Below are 19,813 nucleotides of genomic sequence, written 5' to 3'. Positions count from 1 at the left end.
ACAGCACGATCATGCACTCAGCGAAAATGCAAGCAGTTCTAGCATTCAAAAATATATAGAAATAATCTACCTAATTTTAGTTTTAATCTTAGTTAAGTCCTTTTTGAGAACCTTTTTGTTTGAATCAGTTTCAAAGCTTATTTTTGTATTTTTCATCTCCTTTAAGTATTCCCTGACTAACTTTTCAGTTTCAAAGATTTTCTTTCCATACTAGAGCACTATTTCTCACAGTGCTCTTTGTAGCTCCGTCTCCAATTCTCCTCTGCAGATTGTGACTCCGACTCCGCGGCTCGTCAGCGATTGCAGCCTCCTGCGCGAGTCCTTCACGGCCCCCAAACATTATGGCTAATAGTTGCCCCGATCCCCTACACACGACCGCCTCCCTCCCTTCGCCCTTCAGCCCACAAAAGTGGGCGGGGCTGCACTTATTATTATGCGCTGGGTTCTGTTTATGTTTGTGTTTCTTGCGTTTTTTCGCTGCCTTATTTTTTTGTATTTTTTGTTTTGGTTTTTTGCCGTCTGCGTCTGCTTTGCGTTTTCCAGAGAAATCTGGCCAGAAGTTTTCCTTGTACATACGATACGTCCTTTAAGGTCATTAAACGAGCTTGGCTTGTTAGGCAGCGAAACTGAGTCATATAACGTATTTCCTTATTTTTTTTTTTTTTTGCCAAGCTAATGATTGGCTTAATCATCGCTCAAGTTCGGCGTCAAAGGTCGCGGAAGTTTGTAATCGTTTTTGAAATGTGCCAGTGCCGACACTTGGAAAAGGGTTGCGCTTTAATTAATTAATCAAAGCGACAGTAAAAATTCCTTACTGATCTCACTGACTCACGATCTTGTGAATGTGGAACAAGAAGATTACACCACCACCCCATCCACTTTAGCCTTTTTTAATGGTCAAGGGGTCAATTTGTAAGTCAACTTTGGGTACACTCACTTCTCCGAATTTTTTTCCATTTTCATTCCTCTCCACGAATATCAACTTAATTAACTGTTAACAGTAAAGCCGTATAAAAAATCCAAAAAAAAAACGGACGGGCGGAAATGATTGCGTATACGGCTCGAAAAGCCCATGCCCAAAGTTAATTCCAAGTCGTAAGTAATAATTATGTTGATGGAATATTCATAACAGGAAATCCCTCTTACAGTGCGAGTGCGAGTACGAGTGTTGTGATTAAAATTACATAGAGTCATGCACAATCAATGCAAATGGGAATGTAAATGTTGAATAAAAATTGTACGCAGCCCATTCACAATAGGAGTTGTTGCTGTAATTGTTGTTATTATCATTGTTGTTGTTAATATTGTTGCTGTTGTTATTGTTGCTGTTGTTGTTGTGGCGCAGTTGCTCACTGAATATCAAGTTACTGGGCTCGGATTTTGTGAAGAGGAACTCTTTGAGTGCACCACAGTGTGCACTTGAACACTTGAATGGGGAAAAGATGTGCAGCTAGCTAGTTTAATAATATCTTGAAGGTAGCAAAAGCAACAAAATAATTAACCAAACAAGTAGTTAGAGAGCATTAGATATGGTTTAGTTTATGGGTCATATATTTATGGGTAATATGACTGAGGAATGTTTATAGATATACGGATTTAGATGCATGTCTAACTTCCCTGCGCACCACTCAAAGTTATTAACTCAATTGAAATCTTTAGATGCCGTGAGTTTCTGAAGCTGCACGGATTAATTTAAATAACCATTAATCATTAGCACGCTCAAGTCAAGCTGGTGATATTTGAATAGTGCTCCTCGAACAACACCTACCAGCCAAAGTCGAGTGTAAAACCGCAGAGTGGTTGCCTTGCACAGTAGTTATCGCATCGCATAAGCACATGCACATCAAATGAGATTTATTTATTAGCACCCCACAACATCGGGCTATAGTCGCCAGCTATTACTTTATACAATGCCGCTGCCTATTTGGATAAACATAAAACCCCCAAAGAGCATTAAGCATGAGCGATCCATGCGAGGGCCACACACAAGCCAACATCCATATCCATCCAGTTAGTCAGTCAGTCATTCATCCAGCGATCCATGCCATATCCCATCCAATCTCAAACCATACCATACCATAGCATACTATACCATAGCATACTATACCATAGCATACTATACTATACTATACCATACCATACCATTGCGTCCCATCCGCTGCTGGGCTCATTCACAGGCACTCGGCGTCGTCGCTCGCCTATTTCTGTATGCGTAACGCAATCTATTCATAAAATAAAATTAAATAAAATAACAAAAAAAAAAATCAAGAGGGAAAAACAACAGCGACAGAGGCGGCAACGGCGGCTGAAAAATACATATTTTCATTTACAAGACCGGAAGAGCACTTCCTCCCTGATGTGCTAGCTGTACCATCATCAATCGCGGCACCCGCACCAAGATACTCGTATAGTGGAAACCAAAGCGACGACAACGCACTGCCCCATGTTGCTGGTGATGTTGATGTTGCTGTCGTATGCTAAATACTAAGTACTGAATGTATGGCCTGGCCCGTGTCCGCTGTTTGAATATGCAACTTTGACTGGGGGCCACCGACATATCCACCTCCACAGTCATCCAATCCACAGCCATCAGATCCAATGTGTTTAGGTTTGTTGGACTAGCAAACCGCTCGACTCTCCATATGTCCGCTTAACCACTTGTCCGTATGTCCGCTTGTCCGGCGGTTCCGTTGTCCGCTCATTGGAAATGCAATGCCATGTGTGTGATTTTTATTGAAGCACATCCAGATATAAAACAAGATTTATGCGAAATGAATATATTCATGTTTCGTCGGAGCTGGTTAGATCTTTTTCGGTAAATCATTTATGGCCCATGCGGAAAACAATTTCTTGTAAATATGGTTACCAAAGTATTACACGTTTCTAAAAATAAACTAAGCAGGTGACATTTTACCTGTAAACTAAATATTTAATTTCCATTCAGTTTTATATGACATTCTTGATCTTCCAATTAAGTTAAACACATTTTCTCCTGCTCTTGATTTAATTAGAAATTTGCCAAACGTGGCTGGGAAAATATTTGAAATAACATTTAGCGCAAAACTGGCGCCTTTGCAAATTGCCTTCAACTAACCCGAAGTGCTCATTAAATCGTGGCGTAAAAATTTTCGGGGGAAAATTCAAGCAACAATCTTAGTCGATCGCGCGGTGTGCGGAAAATTTTGGGGGGAGGGTGAAAATGGCGAGTGGGGCGAAAATAAATTCGAATTGGAAACCATGGCCATGAGGATATATTTACGGCATTCGATATTTATAGTTTGAACTCAAACAGGTGTAAACCGTAAAATAGCAAAACATTGTTTAAATCATTTCATTGTTAGCTCCGCGCTCCCCGTCTTAATTTGTTTTGTTTTCTGTTGTCCAAAAAAGTGTAAACAAAAGTGCCAACAAATTGCTGAGGAGAGAATGAGTAAAAGCGGCGATTGGGGATTCCAGGAAAATCCGAAAAACCCGCGAACGAAGAGGGGCATCCAAAATGGGGGGTACCTCGTTCTCATTTATAATGTGTGTAGTTCATCAAAATTTTTTGGCACGCGGCCCCTTGCGGTGGCATTGTTCTGGTGCTGAGATATCCAGCCGCAGATACCGATACTCGCGGATACAGATACATCAGCGATATGAATATATATAGTATATATGTATATATATACCAGATACTCCATACATGCGCACGGATCGCAGGCTTAATTTGAATTATTTGGCCGTAAATAAAGCACAATGGGAGCGGGAAATGGGATTTTTATTTCGCTGTCCGTCTTTGAATTGGTCTCCCCAACTGACAGAGCCCAGAAAAAGCATAAATATTTATTATCATAAGAAGCAGCAGCCCCTCATCCCAAATCCGAGATCCCAGATCCCAGATCCCATATCCAACATACAACATCCCAGCAACGGCAGCAGCATCAGCAGCAGCATCACTGAAAAGGAAAACGATTTCTCAATGTCTTTTATATCGCAGCCAGTCCAGAGAGCTGTGTTTCAGTCTCAGTTTCCATTGCCGGTTCTCAACCTTTTGTGCCACAGCCAAAATAAAGAAAAGATCAGCTTGCCAAGCACTGAAATCTGGCCAAGACTTAAGCTTACCTTGTATCTCAAACTTACATTCCAAATAGTTAAAAAAATACGTTATATAAGAAAAATACTACTAATTTCATTAAATGAACATACTTTGTTTTTATCAAAAACACTACTTACTATTTGAAAGAATTGCAGCATGGTAACATGTAATAAAATAACCGGTAATTATAGAATTTTAGAATTCAACTAAACTCCCAAAAGTATGCCACGAATTATAGCGCACTAATATAATGAGAAGCGAGCTTAAGCCTACTATTAGAAGCTTGCTCGTCCAAGTACCCATATACCTCTTCCGTGATTTCATTTACAGGGTATTCGGGCAAGACAAAAGACAAAGACGCGCTCTTGGAACCGATCGAGAAACTTGTTTAGCACGCGTTACAGCGGCTGCCTGTTTTTCAGAGCGGGGGCTTTCAAACTGTTTGCGGTCGGTCACTCTTCAGAAACCCACTCGTACCCCCTGAAACCCAGCTCCACACCACACCCCCCTCTCCTCTGTATACCCCCCAAAGACGAACCCCGCCCACTTGGCTCCCATATCGAGTGTAGTGCAGGGGTTTTGGGCATACGGTTTTACATATATTTGCTTATAGCAGCAGCACACAGAGGGCTCTCGGCTTAATCCGTTTGGCTAAACGTTGATTACTCCGATCCGGAATCCCAATCCCAATCCCCTCCGCCGCCATGCCATCTTGCTGCCCCCCAAAAAGGCGTCCCTGCGTGGGCTCATTGTGGAATTTCTACACTCATTCTTGATTGTTTCGTTTCGTTTTACGCTCTGGGCCAAATGTGTTGTCTTTTGGGCCTGCATTCCAGCTGAATTGGTTTTGGGCCGGGACCGAAAAAAAAAAATCTCTTTCGACCTGGACAGGCCCGATTTTGGACGGTTCAAAGTGGGAGAAGGAGATAATAAATTTGAATTTCAATAAATTATTTCGTTGCTACACGACAGCCAGCAGAAGACGACCCTCTTTTCCACTTCATTGTGCGTCGTTCCCTTCTGAATGGTCAAAAGTCCGATCTTGCGTGAATTTCATTCAACAAAACTTCTCTGTTTGGCAATTTCTTTTTGGCTTTGGCTTTGGCTTTGGCTTTGTCGTCTTCGTTTCATTTCTTATTTATTTAACTTTTTATTGATCGCTTTTTGGCCAAGGCTGTTCGAGATTGATGGCGGCGAGCAGAGGGCTTACACAGGTACACATGTACTTAAGATCCGAGATCCATCGTAGTTATGGTGCGATGAAGTGATCAGGCCTTGACATTGATCAAATGCCAAGAGCACACGATGGCTGTGGGCGTAGGAAACACACATTTCGACTTGTCAAGTTTTAAGCATGAAGAGGTATTTAGGAAATGGCTGAAACAGGGATCACCAAATTGAGATTTTTTAGAGGAAGTGTGCCTCGGAGAATATGGGTAAGATAATCTTCTTTATATAACAGATATAATTTATTGAATATTGCACAAACTGAGCAAGGTTAATGAAGCTTTTCCTGCACATTTTCCTATGCAAAGTTCAAGTTGTTTTCCTTTAATACCCGCAATACGGAATGATCACTATCTGAAATCTGGCAGTAGCCATCTACCTCATTTTGAGCTCTTAAGTTATACATTTGTTATAGGTTCGTTAGCTTCATGAATAATTACAAAACCGAATAATCAAATTAATAAGGGCTAATGAATGAGTCTGACCGATCAGTCGATCAGCTAAAGCTACTGAATTGGATTTCATACCTGATCAAGCTGATGATACTCAATCAGCTAAAGATCACTTAGCGATAAGAAATCCCCCGAACCGTGCAGTAATTCATAGGATTCCTGATTGCCACAGCTTGAGATCTGCTTAGGCCTACGACTTTATATCGGTATATGACCATATATAAGGCCACAAGTGCCGGAAACCTGAGGAGCGGCATAATCCGGCAGCGGCATTAATTCATGGAAATTCCGTCAAAAGAAATTTTAGCCCCCTCCATTCAGTTAGTCCACCATAGCCATCCACATTACTCTCTCGCACACACATGGTAACCAGTTTTAAGTTTCTTCTTCTATTTTGTGTATTTCATTTTAATTTTTCTATTTTTTTTTTTTTTTTGCTTTTTGGCAACGGCGTCAAGTCAACTGACAAAGCTAACAAACAACCTTCGTCATTAGCCAAACTATGGCATGTCAACGAAAATTAGCATTTTTTACAGCGGGAGGCCGGCAGCCACAACTATGTCTACGAGTACAGCTACACTTGGAAAAAAGTATAATCCACTAAGTTTATAAACTTGCCTCAATACAACGAAGTATTTTGTTATTTTAATGAGCATAGCAATGACTTAATTAATTGGATGTCCTATACATTAGCTCTGATTCGTGATAAACATTTATTTTCCTTGTAATTAGGAACCCCATATTTAGAAACATAATATAAAGAAGATAGAACATGTAATCTATTATGTATTTTGTAAGTCTTTGATGGAAGAATTTTCCTCAGTGTACGAGATATTTGCAGGGGGTCTGGAGAACCCGATTTACACTTGGATCTAAACACTGTGCGCTGTGAACTGTCGAGCCTCGTCCGATGCGTAGGTAAAAGGCCGACTTCGGTCCGCTTGATGAACTATATCCACTTTATACACATTTTATAGTTGTTGTTGATGTTGTTTGTGTCGCTGTCGCTGTTGCTGTCGACGGTGCTGCTGGCGTCTCTGCCGACGCCTCTGCCGCTGCCGCTGCCTACGCATCTTTTGCAATTTCGTTTGAGCCGCCCACGCATTTGAGTTTGCTTAGAAATAAACGGCAAAGCAGCCTACAAATTCAAATTAAAGTTGTATTCGCATTATTCGCTATATTTTGTCACTGCACAGAACAAAATAATGTGACATCTTTTGGGGGAAACTATATCATATTCATATCAGAATTCGCACGTCATAATTTTAAGTTATATATCAAAATCTCTTGACAAACATCAGAAACGATGGACAATGTCATAGGGAACTATAGCTTGAATGAGCTTTAAATGTCTAGTTACTTCAAGTTTGTTTTTTCCTGTGTATAGGCCAGTCGAAATCTGCTCTCGTGGGCTTTATGGCCACAGATATATAATACAGTTTAGAGCCAGCCCGCCCGAGTGTCTGCCACATTTACCACAGCTCCCAGCCGGTATCGAAGTATCCAAGTATCTGGGTATCTGGCCATGCTATCCATCTCAGCCTGCCTATCTGGAACTGTAGCTGTAGCTCTGTTTCCAGCTCCAACTGTATCTGTATCTCTATCTGTATCTGTATCTGTAGATATATCTGTATCTGTATCTATGCGGCCATCGGTTAAACCTCTAAAGTGCCATAGATTATTATAACACACGCGCTATGCGACTGTGCTGCGGTTAGCCGCAAAACTCAAAGCCGAATTAGACACTCCAAGCCAAAGGCCCCACACGAGCTATATAGCATGGCTCTATGGCTCTATGCAACTGCATTCGACTGCATTATGCATGCCCAAATTGGGGAAAAGGGAAGGGGGTGGGTGGACCCACCCATTGGTAGGAGGAACACTAGCGCGAATTAAAGAAAAAGGCTGTCAACAAAGCAACGGTAAAGAAAATGAATGAGAGGAAAGCCCACAACGGAAATGGCAATGTAAAAATAAGTTATGCTTAGTGGATGTGGTAAATAATTTTAACATGGGGCATGGGGTAAACACACCTTAAATGGTTCTATTACCAACTTTGCACTCATTCATCTGCAAGCTGGTTTAGATGTGTACACTCACATCTTTTTAGATAATTAACATTGTAGAGTATTTGTATCAAATGAGTCATTAGCCAATTCAGTCTTTTATAGTTTATTGTATTAATCGAAAGTCTGTTAAAAGCAAATTTAAAGCCAATAAACTATAGCTGTGCTCGCAAAAAAATTAACGACTATCAGCGGAAATTAGTGAATGGAATTGTAAAAGCCACAAAGTCTCGAGAAATATGACAAAAATCATAAAGTTGAAATGGCCACGCCTTCTTGGAGGCACATAATTTTCGAAATGTGTGTGGTGTGGTGTGTGGTTGAAAGTGCTGCCAAAATGCAGTTTAATCACCTCCGGAGGAGACAGCCCACATGGCGAACCCAAAACGCAGCCCACACCAAATATGCACATTAGAGAGCACGTAGAGAAAGAGTGGGTTAAAAACGGCGACTGTGGGCCGGGGGCAGGGGGATCACATCGATCAAGCAGCGGGCTGCAGATTTAATTACCAGACTGGGAAATGCACAGCGAAAAATAGGTGGTTACTATGGGGTGGCTAGATCCTAGAATGAGCAAGAACTTATATTTTTGTATTTTTAATAAATTATTTTGCTTGAAATAAAATCCTTTGCTAAAATCCTTTTAAATGTTATAACAATTTCAACTTAAACCATGAAAGGCCATGCAAGTAACAAATGTAATATTTTGTTGCCTGCTTCTAGGCGCTTTTAAAAAATGTCATATGACAAGAAGTATCTATTTCCATCCATCCATCTGTATCTCTAATTGTATCTCTATTTGTATCTCTATTTGTATCTGCAGATGCATCTGTAAATGCCGTTAAATTTTAATTTAGTTAGCAACGAAAATTCTTCAAGTGATTTTCTTTTCACTGGCATGGCAACAAGCCGAAGCGAAAATGAAAGCTCGAAAAAGAGTCGCCAACGTAGCCCCCACACTCCTCTCCCCATCCGCTCACGATTTGGGCGTCGACGGCGCTGCCGACGCCAACGCAGCAAGACGCGCGCCGCCAACGTTGAATGAAATTTCATTCATTTCATTCACAAAAATCCACCAAAACGAAGCCAAAAAGGCAATGGACACCAGTCACGCATGCGCGGCTCGCAGTGGATCGGATTGTACATATATTGTGCATATATAGATTGAATGGGAAGCTCCGGGGGAATGGGGATGGTGGGGCATCGCAGAAATTACAGCGAAAAATATGCAGCATGTCTGGGCGTCTCGCAAACGTTGTTGCCCAACCGGAAGTATTAAATTCCAATTATGGCGACAAGATATTTCGCCGTCTCGAGATCGTTTGTCGCGCTGCCTTTATTGCTTATGAATTTATTCAAATATCAGAGGGGGCTTCCAAAGGGGAAGGAACCCAGGATCACCGAGCTCCACTAGCTGCCCACCACCTCCATCAATCGCAAGCGGAGGCGCTGACGCACATCATCGTAGTGCGGCAGGGGCACCAGATTCAATTCCTCGCCAGAATCCAGGCGATGGTCGTACAACTCCTCGCCATACACATCGTGCCAGTCTGAAAATAGTAATATTTAATACATATATTATGATATGGTTAATTATTTAACGATTTATTAATATTATTAAATATGTATCCTCTTACCTCTGCTGAAGTTTTGCGCATGGAACCTCACCCACAAGGTATACCTATATATATCGGTTCTGAGACTATAGCCCATGATTTTGATATTCCGCAGCTTGGGCTTGTCGCTGTTTGGATGCTTTGTGGGCAGCATTCCGGGTCTTGGATATTGACTGAGGGCCACATGCTCATCCGCTAGAAGAGACCGAAATAAGTACGTAGTTGATACTATATGCAACTTACCACTTCCCAGTCCCATTAGTTGAGGGTAAAGGCTTTTTCCCTCGCCACAGGTCAACTTCTGGGATCTCTGGCAGTTGGGCAATTTGGGTAAGCCCGCCAGATCCACCAAGGTGGGAAAAACATCCAGGAGTTCTGTGATCCCGTGATAGTACCTTGCTTGGGCGACAGGGAATTGTGGAGTTCTTATGATCAGTGGAACCCTGAGAGCCACCTCGAAGTTGCTGTACTTGGCCCACTCGGCGTGCTCGCCCAGGGACCAGCCATGATCGCCCAGCACCAGCACCACCGTCTCATCCAGATCCAATCCTCCAATCAGCTTGCCAAACAGATCATCCACATAGGACACCGAGGCGTAGTAGCTCTGTCGTATCTGAGCAGCCTGGAGTGGCGATATCGGGCCGTAGGGAAACGATATATTGGTGTGCTTGAAGTCATCCCTGGCCCGCACATCCGTGTAGGGATTCCAGGCCACTGCCGGCATATCCGGCGGCTTCAGGCTGTCCTCCGTGTAGTTGTAAAACTGGGAGAGGTGGAATCTTGACAGAAATTGCCGTGGAAACCGGAAATTAATGTGAGGCTTGTGAAAACCCATGGCCAGAAAGAAGGGTTCCTCCTTCCGCGTGCTCCGTGACTCCACAAAGCGCAGTGCCTCCGCCACGGACTCGATGTCGGGCAGAGTTTTGTACGGCTGGGTTTGCAGCTCCACGGGACAGATGAGATTCTTGCGGAGAATGCCCTCCTTATCGGGACATACGGGCGAGTTCATAAACTGCTCGGTACGGGGACGAAATGCTGGAGCCGACCAACTTAGGGGATAGTCATCCGTGTTGTTGGAGGAGAGGCCAGGATGGAAGACCTTTCCGCAGCTATAGGTGTAATATCCGTGCTCCTTAAAGTACTGCGGCAAAGTGGTAAAATTTCCGATGAAAGTGCGCCAGTAGCTATAGAAATCGTACAGATGCAGAGTATCCGGTCTTCGACCTGTGAGCAGCGAATTCCGGCTGGGTGCGCACAGGGATTGCTGAAGATTCATTATATATTTTATTATTTCACATATCAATGTCCACATGCTGCCCACCTGACTGTAAGCTCTTGTAAAGATGTGACTTCCCCTGGCAAAGTTATCCAGATACGGAGTGCTAGCCAGTGGATCGCCATAAGCGCCAATCACTGGACGCAGATCATCGAAGATCACCATCACCACATTCGGTCGTCGTGGCGGAGCAGCTGCGTCCAGCAGCACTGGCATCATAAGCAGCGAGAACAGGAGACGAGCAGTGATCATGTCTACGGCAAAGGAAGCTCACAACTGTTTACTCGAAGATGCCGACACGGCGGATGTGGATGCCGGCGAGTTTGTTGTGCTACCCTGTGCCCATGAAATCTGATAAGGGGTTATATCGGCCACGTATACATTTTGATTGCAAAATTATTAAAAAGTAAAATCTACAAAAAATATAAAATTATTTTAAAAATCTAAAACACTTTCGAGGTATGAAGAGTTTTGTTTTAAATGTTCTGCTACACTTGAAGGGTATTATTGTGCCATTCCCATCTCCACTTGTTTGCTGTTTCGCGCGGTAAAGTCCAAAGAGCATGGATAAGAGAAATCCGACGGGCGGCGCAATTCAAAACCGCCCTCCATTATATTTCAATTGAATTTAACGGAAGCGCGCCTCGTCGACGCTTACAGTGCACTTTTCACAAGTACAGTAAAGGTTCTATAACCAGATAATCGCATCAGTACCTACACATATTCAAAAATAAATAATTAAACAAGTTATATACAACCGAGTTCATATAATCCGTAATTATAAGCTTGTACCATAAAATATATTGAAAAATGTTGCACAGCTTTTATTTAAATACATATATATTATCTAATTCGTTTGGAGTTTAAAAATTATGTCACTTATAAACCTTTTAAAAAGACAAAATACTCTTCCAATGGAAAACATTTCATAACAGATTTTTTTTAACATTTTTTTCATAACTAGGATTAATGTCTTGATTTCGAGATAGGCATATTTTACTGTACATGACCATTATCCGGACTGAAATGGAATCGGGTGCATTCCGCAGACTGGCATGAATAATATTTACACATAATATATAATGATTTCTAAGCTAAGGATTAACAATAACCAAAGAATGGATGCTTTGTGATATAGTCACTGGGTGCCAACAACGAAAGCCGAAATGGGGATCAAAATTGGGGGTTTTTATGGATAATTCCCAGGTAATCCACTTTAGAAAACAGTTCCGCAGTTGTAACAGCGTTTCTCGCGCATGGCCAAGCAACAGAGGATTCCCAGCGGGAAGAAGAAGATGGCGCAGCACAGTCCGCAGGCGGAATAGGTGTCCTCCAGATATCCAATCCTACAAGAAGGGCATCCGCCAACAACGATGATCTCCGTGGGCATAGCGACCGGAGCCGGCTGAATCACCACGCTCACCGGCGTCGTCTCAAAAGCTCCGTAGCTGGGCATGTGCATATTCGGTGGCGGTGCACTGGGTGCTCCCTGATGCACGCCCACGTTCGTCCGGGAATCTGAAATAGATCTGGATTTAATGGGAGGCCTTTAGTGAGCTCATTACTATTTACCCTGCGAGGGACTGTTCATGACTTCTTCGTAGCTCGGCGGCGCGGCATCTTTGTGGGTATCTGCCATTGTGGCCGGAAAGCTTATTTCCGTGACTCACTGCCTCCGTGTTGTTTAAAAAATCTAGACTTTTTTTACTACGCCTAATTGCGTTAACTTTTTCTCCGTGTTTTCTTTGTTTTGCCGCAGTCAGTTATGGTTGCAACAGCTGAGCGTGACTATCCTTATCGATTTGTTATCGTCTGCGCGAAAATACATATCGTAAATCGGTTATTTGAATTTGAGTCAAGAATTCTGTTTTAACAGCTTAAAATATATTTATTAATACAAAAGTAACAAATGCCATTGCACATAAATATTTTTCTATAAAAATCTATGAGCAAACTTATAGTATCCATCTATTTGGCTTTGAGTGAGTGAGGATTTCTGCTTGGCGAGAACTTTTTCAAAGTCCTGTAGCTCAATTTCAGTGGCCTCAAAATCACGCTGAAAAGCCTCGATGGCCGCCTCATTGCAGAGATTACACATATCCGCTCCGGAATACCGCTCGGTACGCGCAGCGATCTCCTCGAGAACCACATTGTTATGGAAAGGCATGCGTTGGGAGTGCAGTTTCAGCAGAGCCAGGCGGGATTCCTCATCTGGGGCTGGTACATGGATGAGCTTATCAAAGCGTCCTGGTCGCATTAGGGCATCATCGATCATATCAGGACGATTGGTGGCTGCAACCACAAGTATATGCTGCTGACTACCACCGCCCACAATACCATCCATTTCGGTCAACAGCGTGGAAAGAATTCTCAGCTGTACCTGGCCACCACCTCCGCCACTTGAGACCGTCCTTCTGCCCACAAGGGAATCTAGAAAATTGAGTGAATCAATGATTTGTAATGGCCATAAACTTAATGCGACTTACCTATCTCATCCAAAAATATTAGACAGGGTGCATTCTTTCGCGCTGTGTCAAAGATCCGCGAAATAAATCTTTCCGCGCAACCGACGTAGGGAGAGTAAACCTCTGCCGCCGAAGTGGCAATGAAGGTCATGTCAGCCTCCTTGGCCAGGCACTTGGCCACGGTGGTCTTGGCACAACCCGGAGGACCATAGAGCAGCACTCCTTTTGGCAAACTTAGTCCGAACCGGGCAAAAGCGGCACTTTGTCTTAGACCCGCTAAGACCGAGACTTGTAATGTGCGTTTTAGCGCTTCCATTCCTCCGATAACCTTAAAACCAGCCATCATCTTCGAGACCCGCACATCTGTTGATCGAGAGGCACTCGGTTGAGTTTGTAGCAGCGTTTGGTGGAATATTTGCTCCAAATTGAAGTTATCTTTAGATAGTAGTTGCTGTTGAACGCGGCGTAAGAGAAGTGTTAGATCCGCTATCACATATCCCTGAGTGTTTCTCGCTATGTGATCGAGTGAAGTCTCTGAGATTTGTAGCTCGTTGTCCTGACAAAGATGCTCTACAAGTTGTCTGCGCTGCTTTTCGCTGGGCATATCGATGGTCACCTCTCGCACAAACCGTCTGCGCGCGTGTTCATGCAAGGAGTCCGGTAATCCAGAAGTTGCCAGACATATAATGCCTTGCGGAAGTGCGTCTAGCAGTTTGTAGAGCTGAGCTGAAATCCGCAGAGAATTGCTAGAGTTTTTTGTGTCCGCGACACCCGTAAGGGGACAGAGCAGCTCCAGATCCTCAATAAGTATCACAATTGACACTGAAAAGAATGTAAAAGTATTAATATTTTCATGAAGTTTTAGCAACGCTGTTAAACTTACATAATGGACGCAGTTGCTCCTTGAAAGTTTCAGCAGCCTGAAAGATCCTCCTCAACTCCTCTTCGGTTTCGCCGGGATATGAGCGCAGCACCTGGCTAGCTGTAATGCAAAAGCAGTTGCAGCTATGACGACGGAGGAACTCACTGAGCAGACGACTTTTTCCACAACCCACCGGACCCACAACTAATGCTGTAGTTGGGAATCTGTGCGAAAAGCTGCTCTTAGAGGTTTCCAGGAGTTGCTCCAAATGCTCCATGGGTTGCTCGAAGCTCTGGGGCAGATACTTTGAGGTCAAGTCCAAAGGAAAGGGGGTTCCCAGTCGTATGTCCACCAGGAGTAGTTTAACATCACGAGCTATTTCAAAGCATTCGTCATCGGCAACTCCTGGAGCATCGGAAATCTGCACACTGGCAATGCCCAACTGCTCAAGGCGTCTGTGCTGCACGGAGCATCCTTTGGTTAGCTTCAGGTGGCGAAGAAACACCCGCACATCGTCCTCCAGATCCTCCAGGGACACCAGAGGTCGCTGCAGCATCTCCTGGGTGACTGTGACCACGCATGAAATTCTCTGCAGGCTGGAAACTAACTTAAGTGGCTCCACAAGCACCAACCGCTGATTGGTGGGGCAGAATGGCGTCAAGGAGGTTACGATTCCATCCAGGAAGCAACAAGTTTCACTGCCGACACGCAGAGTTACCCAACAAACTGCGTAGCTGCCGTCGCTAAGGTGGCAACGATACCATCCTGTTCCAGTAGAGTCCTGCTCCAGGGGAATATAACACCTTTGCGGCTGTAGATCGCTGTCGTCCAGCAGGGAAAGCGGAAAAGCCGGGAAATCCAACTTGTTGTGGTGCATTTTGTTTACCTCGCTTCGACTAGACCGATAACATAACCGATTACAGTGTATTTTAGCTATTTCTAGCTATTTTCTTCAGCTGCATTCGCGTATCGATAGTTGTCCGATAGTCGCGGCCTGCAGACATATAGCCGCACTCTTCTGACGCCATCGCCAATTCGTCGCCGCTGTGACGCAGAATTTGTGTGTAAGCCTTGTAAAATTGGTGTAATTTTGCGATATAAAAAGGTATTATTGCGGTAAAAGTGGACAAAAAGTGGCGCTAAACCGGTGTCCACACAGTTAATGCCAAGAGCAGCCAGTGAGTGTTGAAATAACCGTATTTTACAGACCTTTTCTTACCTTGCTAATCGATCGGCTTTTTTCTCTATATTTTTCTTGGCTTGCGTGTGTGTGCGTGTGCGTGGGTGCTCCATTCATCTGGTTCTCCGATTTCCGATTTCGGTGCAGGTAAACAAACGCTGCCGATGCGCGAGATGGCGGACTTGGATGCAGTGCACCTGGGCCTGGACGAGAACGAGGCGGACATTGCCGAGGAGCTGCAAGACTTTGAGTTCAATACAAGGAGTGAGGCTTCCGAATCGAATGGTGGGGACTCATCCGACTCGGAGCCCAGTATCAGCTCGGTGAGCACTGCCACATCCTCCCTGGTGGGCAGTGGTAAGCGGAAGACCAAGAAGCCGGCCAAGGAAAGCCCTCAACCCGCTGTCGAGACCAAATCCTCAAAGTCTTCCGCAAAGAACAAAGCCAAACGGGAACCCACTCCCGAGGAGCTAAATGGTGGCAAGAAAAAGAAACGCACAGGCAGCGAGTCGAAGAAAACATCCTCATCTGAGCCTTCCGATAAGGTCAAGGCCAAATCTCCGGATACCGAGGACCGACAACCGCCCGTCAAGAAGTCGCGCACCAAGAAACCATCTAATGCTAACGATTCTGCTGGCCACAAAAGTGATCTCAGCGAGGCTGAGGACGAGAAACCAAGTCTTCCAACTTTGGAGTCCGACAGCGAGTCCTCTGACTCGGATTCAGGCACGCAGCACAAGAGAAACGGAGGAAATGGAGGCGGCAACGGCCGGGGTAAAGCCAGCTCCAAAAGCTCCACGCCGGAAAAGGATTCGGTCGGCGGCGGTACGCATTCACATTCACAGAAGGGCTACGACTATATGACCAAGCTGAACTACCTATTCCGAGACACACGGTTCTTCCTCATCAAGTCCAACAATAGCGACAACGTCCAGCTGTCTAAGAACAAGAGTGTATGGGCCACGCTGCCGCAGAACGACGCCAATCTTAACCAGGCATTCAAGGAGGCCAGAAACGTCCTGCTCATCTTCTCGGTCAACGAGAGTGGTATGTCAAAGGAGTAAACAATGTTTCTCATTTGCTTAAAAATAAGACACACACTCAGTGCCAATAAATCCTGAATTGTAATCGGATTCTGCTTCCAGGTAAATTCGCAGGCTTTGCTCGGATGGCGGCCCCCTCACGGCGGGACATTCCTCAGGTGGCCTGGGTATTGCCGCCTAGTATTTCGCCCAAGGCACTCGGCGGCGTCATCGAGCTTGACTGGATCTGCCGCAAGGAATTGTCTTTCAACGCCACCCTACACCTGCACAACACCTGGAACGAGGGGAAGCCGGTGAAGATTGGTCGCGATGGCCAAGAGATTGAGCCCAAGATTGGCGGCGAGCTGTGTCGTCTCTTCCCCGAGGATGAGCAAATCGAACTCACTCCCATACTCAAGAAATCCAAGGAGACAGCTCGAGTTATGCGAGAAAAAGGCATCCACGTGATCTACAAGCCGCCTAGGAGTCTATCCTCGCGAGGCCATGGAGGAGGCGGTCGTGGCGGAGGCAGAGGAGCGAATCACGACCACCTCGGCCCGATGCGGCATAAGAGGAGCTACCACGGACCACCACACCATCGCCCGTATCGTCACCATCATGGCATGGGCCTTCCGCCGGGCGGTGGCTTTAAGAGAAGCGGTTCTCCCTACCGCCAGATGGGAGGTGCAGCAGGAGCACCACCCGGCGGACCGGGCGACATGGCCATACCATCATGGGAACGCTACATGTCCTCGGCTGCAGCTGCTGAAGCATACGTGGCGGATTATATGCGCAACATGCACGGCCAACTACCGCCGTTACCCTTCGTTCCTCCGTTCGCCCAGCTGCCGATGCCAGGTGCTGGGGCGGGAGCAGCTGGAGCCCTGCCACCGGGAGCAGCGGCTGCCATGTACGAGCAGCTGCCGCCACCGGTGCGGTACTACGATGGACCGGGTGCACCGCCTCTGCCGGATTATCCGCCTCCCCAGCGACCACCGCCACCGGGCTTCGACAAGGCGCCGAGCTACGAGGAGTTTGCTGCCTGGAAGAACGCCGGCCTGCCCACAGTGCCACCACCGGGCTTCCCTGTCTACGGCGGAGCAGCCAATGGTGGTAGCAATGGAGCTGGCGGTGTAGCTGCTGCCCAGGCAGCGGCTGCCGGCGGAGGCATGGGCGGCGGTGGAGGTGGAGGATCCGGTGGCGGAATGGGTGGACCCGGCGGCTATCGGAATCGGGACGGCAACAATGGTTCCGCGGGCGGTCGTCGACGGGAGTACGGAAATCGCAGCGGTGGCGGCGGATCTTCGCGGGATTCGCGACCGTTTCGCGAGCGTGGCGGCGGCGGCGGCCAGCGAAGCTATCGGGACAACAGGCGCTAGGCCGCATCGAGGTTTTAAACGAGATCGTGCTCCTGGCCTCGCTAGAATCGGAAAGTGTAATCCTAATCCTCTCGCGTGTGAAAATTTAAATAGAAATATTGAATGCGTTTACGGTATAAGCGAAAAGTTAATATGATAAAAACGGCTATCGTCTGAAGTCGATACAACTCTCTTTCCCCTTTCTCTCTGTCCCGCTCACCAAACACCCCCACCACCCACACTATGATTAAAAAACAAACTTACGACCTAAGCAAATTTCAATACAGCAGAGATCTTAATGCTAATTAAATATTTTAAACCACAAAAAAAAAAAAATACAAAATGAAAGAGAGAAAATGTGAACTTTATTTACCCCAAAACGAAAAGTAGCGAGAGAAAGCGAGAGAAAGAGACTTTAAAGAGACGCCCAACAACAACAACCACAACCAACAACAACACCATGAACGAACTTAAGTTAACATGAGAGCAGTGATCAATCAGTGATGTGTGTATCGTGTGTGCCAAACCCCACAAAGCCCCATTCTCCAACCCACCACCCCAAAAGTTCCAAAAACGAGAGTTGGACAAAGCAAAAGCAAACCGAAAATCAAAAGGGGCACTCTGCCCCCCCCAAGACTTTCAAAGACCTGAGCGGAGCCTAGCTCCAAATGGGGGCTATAAGTTATAGTCACTGCTACCTAACTTCAAGGACGAGGGTCGATCCGATCAAAGCTTCCTTATACGTAGTATAAAACTAATGCAATCATATTTAACAACCACATGTCTTGCCGACAGAAGACCATTTATCCCCGAAACAGACACACATCCGCCTACATTTTGGCCCGGAGTGATGCGCTCCGGGTCCCTTTTGGCCCAATAGCAATACGAATACGAACCGTAGCAATGCGAACTGTTTGGCCCACTAGCTGGGCACCAATCCCCCCCCATCGATTTCACTCAATGACTGCCACATTTTCACGCTTCACCAGAGCTCAGACCGTCGACAAACACTCAAAATACATTCCCGGACAGACCTAGGGGTTTGCTCTTTTTTCTTTGCAGGATCTCGATTCAACAAGGATGGAAACTGGACCGCGTTTGAAGCCCCATATATTGCATGAAGAAAGTTAGAGAGAAAGATTGATGGCTAATAAAGACTCAAGCTGATTGCAAAAACCATAAGAAGTTGTACCTTATTGGGGTGTCATCGTAAAAACAAGGTGTTAAGTAGGGATTATGGAAGCAACTTTACAAATTACTTCCTATTACGCAGTACTTTTTCGAGTTATTTATTTGCGAAATTCGCCAATGACTTCACACCAAACTAATTATCTATTTGTTTCAAGGTTTCGCTCTTGACAGGTAAAATGGATTTGCAATTGACTTAGGTTCTTCTAACGACTATCTAATCCTGGATATACATATATTGAGATAATTAGATACCTTAGCGAATTTTTCGCTATGGAAGTTCTGGACCATAAGTTCCTAATTACACATTGTTATCGCAGAACTCATTAATAAGTTAAGCTGCAACTTTTTACAGGCACTTAGAAAGTAGTTTTGTAAGAAAGTCAGGACTAATATTTTCAAAACTGAAGAATTAATGTACATTATTTTGTGTTTATTAGGTGTTCAATATTGCAGCATATAATATTTGTATGTAGGGAAAAGCTAAACGTGCTTAGCATCCTTCGCACCAGCACTTGAGACTGGGGCTGCAGTGGCCACTGGAGCGTCCCTCCTCCTTGCACACACGACGGCAGGTTTCGTTGTCCCAGACGGCACAGGGACCCTTGTATCTTCCGGACAGACAGTCGGCATCGGCCTCGTTTGCTCCCAGGACCACCAGCATCAGGACAGCGAAGAGGGCGAACAAGTACTTGATTTGCATCATATTGGAAAAAGTTCTCACAGAGCTTGGTGTACGATTACTGCTTGAATTATCAGCGGCTTATGGCACGAAAACCTCGCGGAGGAGCTTATATAGTTCACCGATCTCTCAGCTTTAGCCGATGCGTAGTCGGGTTTACACGAAGTAGATCAATAAATAATGTTGATAGATGTGCAGGTTTTAAAAGTACTCTACTCACTAATGACCAATTGAAAAAAATAAGAACATTAGCATTGTGTGCTTATCTTATATCTGTTGTTTGGCTCTGAGTTCACAGCAGTTTAGACTGACGGGCCCCAAGAATATATACATATAATACA

The 19,813-nt window shown here is 45.1% G+C and overlaps 5 protein-coding genes across 6 annotated transcripts; 1 reads left to right on the top strand and 4 right to left on the bottom strand.

The window, feature by feature from the left end:
* Positions 1-9,134: 9,134 nt before the first annotated feature.
* On the bottom strand, positions 9,135-11,045 carry LOC120448497 (iduronate 2-sulfatase). Of its 2 annotated transcripts, none has more exons than XM_039630529.1 (4): positions 10,761-11,045; positions 9,686-10,703; positions 9,461-9,634; positions 9,135-9,373 (listed from the first exon to the last, which is right to left on the bottom strand). In XM_039630529.1, exons 1-4 carry the CDS (start codon positions 10,965-10,967, stop codon positions 9,234-9,236), a joined length of 1,539 nt encoding a protein of 512 aa, XP_039486463.1. In that variant the 5' UTR covers positions 10,968-11,045; the 3' UTR covers positions 9,135-9,233. The 2 variants fall into 2 exon arrangements, with proteins under 2 accessions (XP_039486463.1, XP_039486462.1); XM_039630528.1 differs by having other exon boundaries at positions 9,683-10,703; positions 10,761-11,044.
* A 511-nt stretch (positions 11,046-11,556) lies between these two features.
* On the bottom strand, positions 11,557-12,493 carry LOC120448257 (brain protein I3). The gene is made up of 2 exons (XM_039630174.1): positions 12,288-12,493; positions 11,557-12,233 (listed from the first exon to the last, which is right to left on the bottom strand). The coding sequence occupies exons 1-2, from the start codon at positions 12,352-12,354 to the stop codon at positions 11,932-11,934; spliced, it is 369 nt and encodes a 122-aa protein (XP_039486108.1). The 5' UTR covers positions 12,355-12,493; the 3' UTR covers positions 11,557-11,931.
* Positions 12,494-12,580: 87 nt separating this feature from the next.
* On the bottom strand, positions 12,581-14,970 carry LOC120448225 (spermatogenesis-associated protein 5-like protein 1). The gene is made up of 3 exons (XM_039630120.1): positions 14,064-14,970; positions 13,202-14,002; positions 12,581-13,145 (listed from the first exon to the last, which is right to left on the bottom strand). The coding sequence occupies exons 1-3, from the start codon at positions 14,917-14,919 to the stop codon at positions 12,649-12,651; spliced, it is 2,154 nt and encodes a 717-aa protein (XP_039486054.1). The 5' UTR covers positions 14,920-14,970; the 3' UTR covers positions 12,581-12,648.
* Positions 14,971-15,059: 89 nt separating this feature from the next.
* Positions 15,060-18,772, top strand: LOC120448224 (YTH domain-containing protein 1). The gene is made up of 3 exons (XM_039630119.2): positions 15,060-15,220; positions 15,370-16,269; positions 16,368-18,772. Exons 1-3 carry the CDS (start codon positions 15,205-15,207, stop codon positions 17,621-17,623), a joined length of 2,172 nt encoding a protein of 723 aa, XP_039486053.1. The 5' UTR covers positions 15,060-15,204; the 3' UTR covers positions 17,624-18,772.
* Positions 18,773-19,202: 430 nt separating this feature from the next.
* LOC120448288 (drosomycin) lies at positions 19,203-19,568 on the bottom strand. The gene has a single exon (XM_039630223.1). The coding sequence runs from the start codon at positions 19,494-19,496 to the stop codon at positions 19,284-19,286; it is 213 nt and encodes a 70-aa protein (XP_039486157.1). The 5' UTR covers positions 19,497-19,568; the 3' UTR covers positions 19,203-19,283.
* Between the last annotated feature and the right edge of the window lie 245 nt (positions 19,569-19,813).

The sequence above is a fragment of the Drosophila santomea genome, chromosome 3L, assembly GCF_016746245.2.
Source record: "Drosophila santomea strain STO CAGO 1482 chromosome 3L, Prin_Dsan_1.1, whole genome shotgun sequence".
Taxonomy (NCBI): domain Eukaryota; kingdom Metazoa; phylum Arthropoda; class Insecta; order Diptera; family Drosophilidae; genus Drosophila; species Drosophila santomea.
Note: the sequence above shows the minus strand (reverse complement) of the source record. Positions and strands in the feature narration are given on the sequence as shown.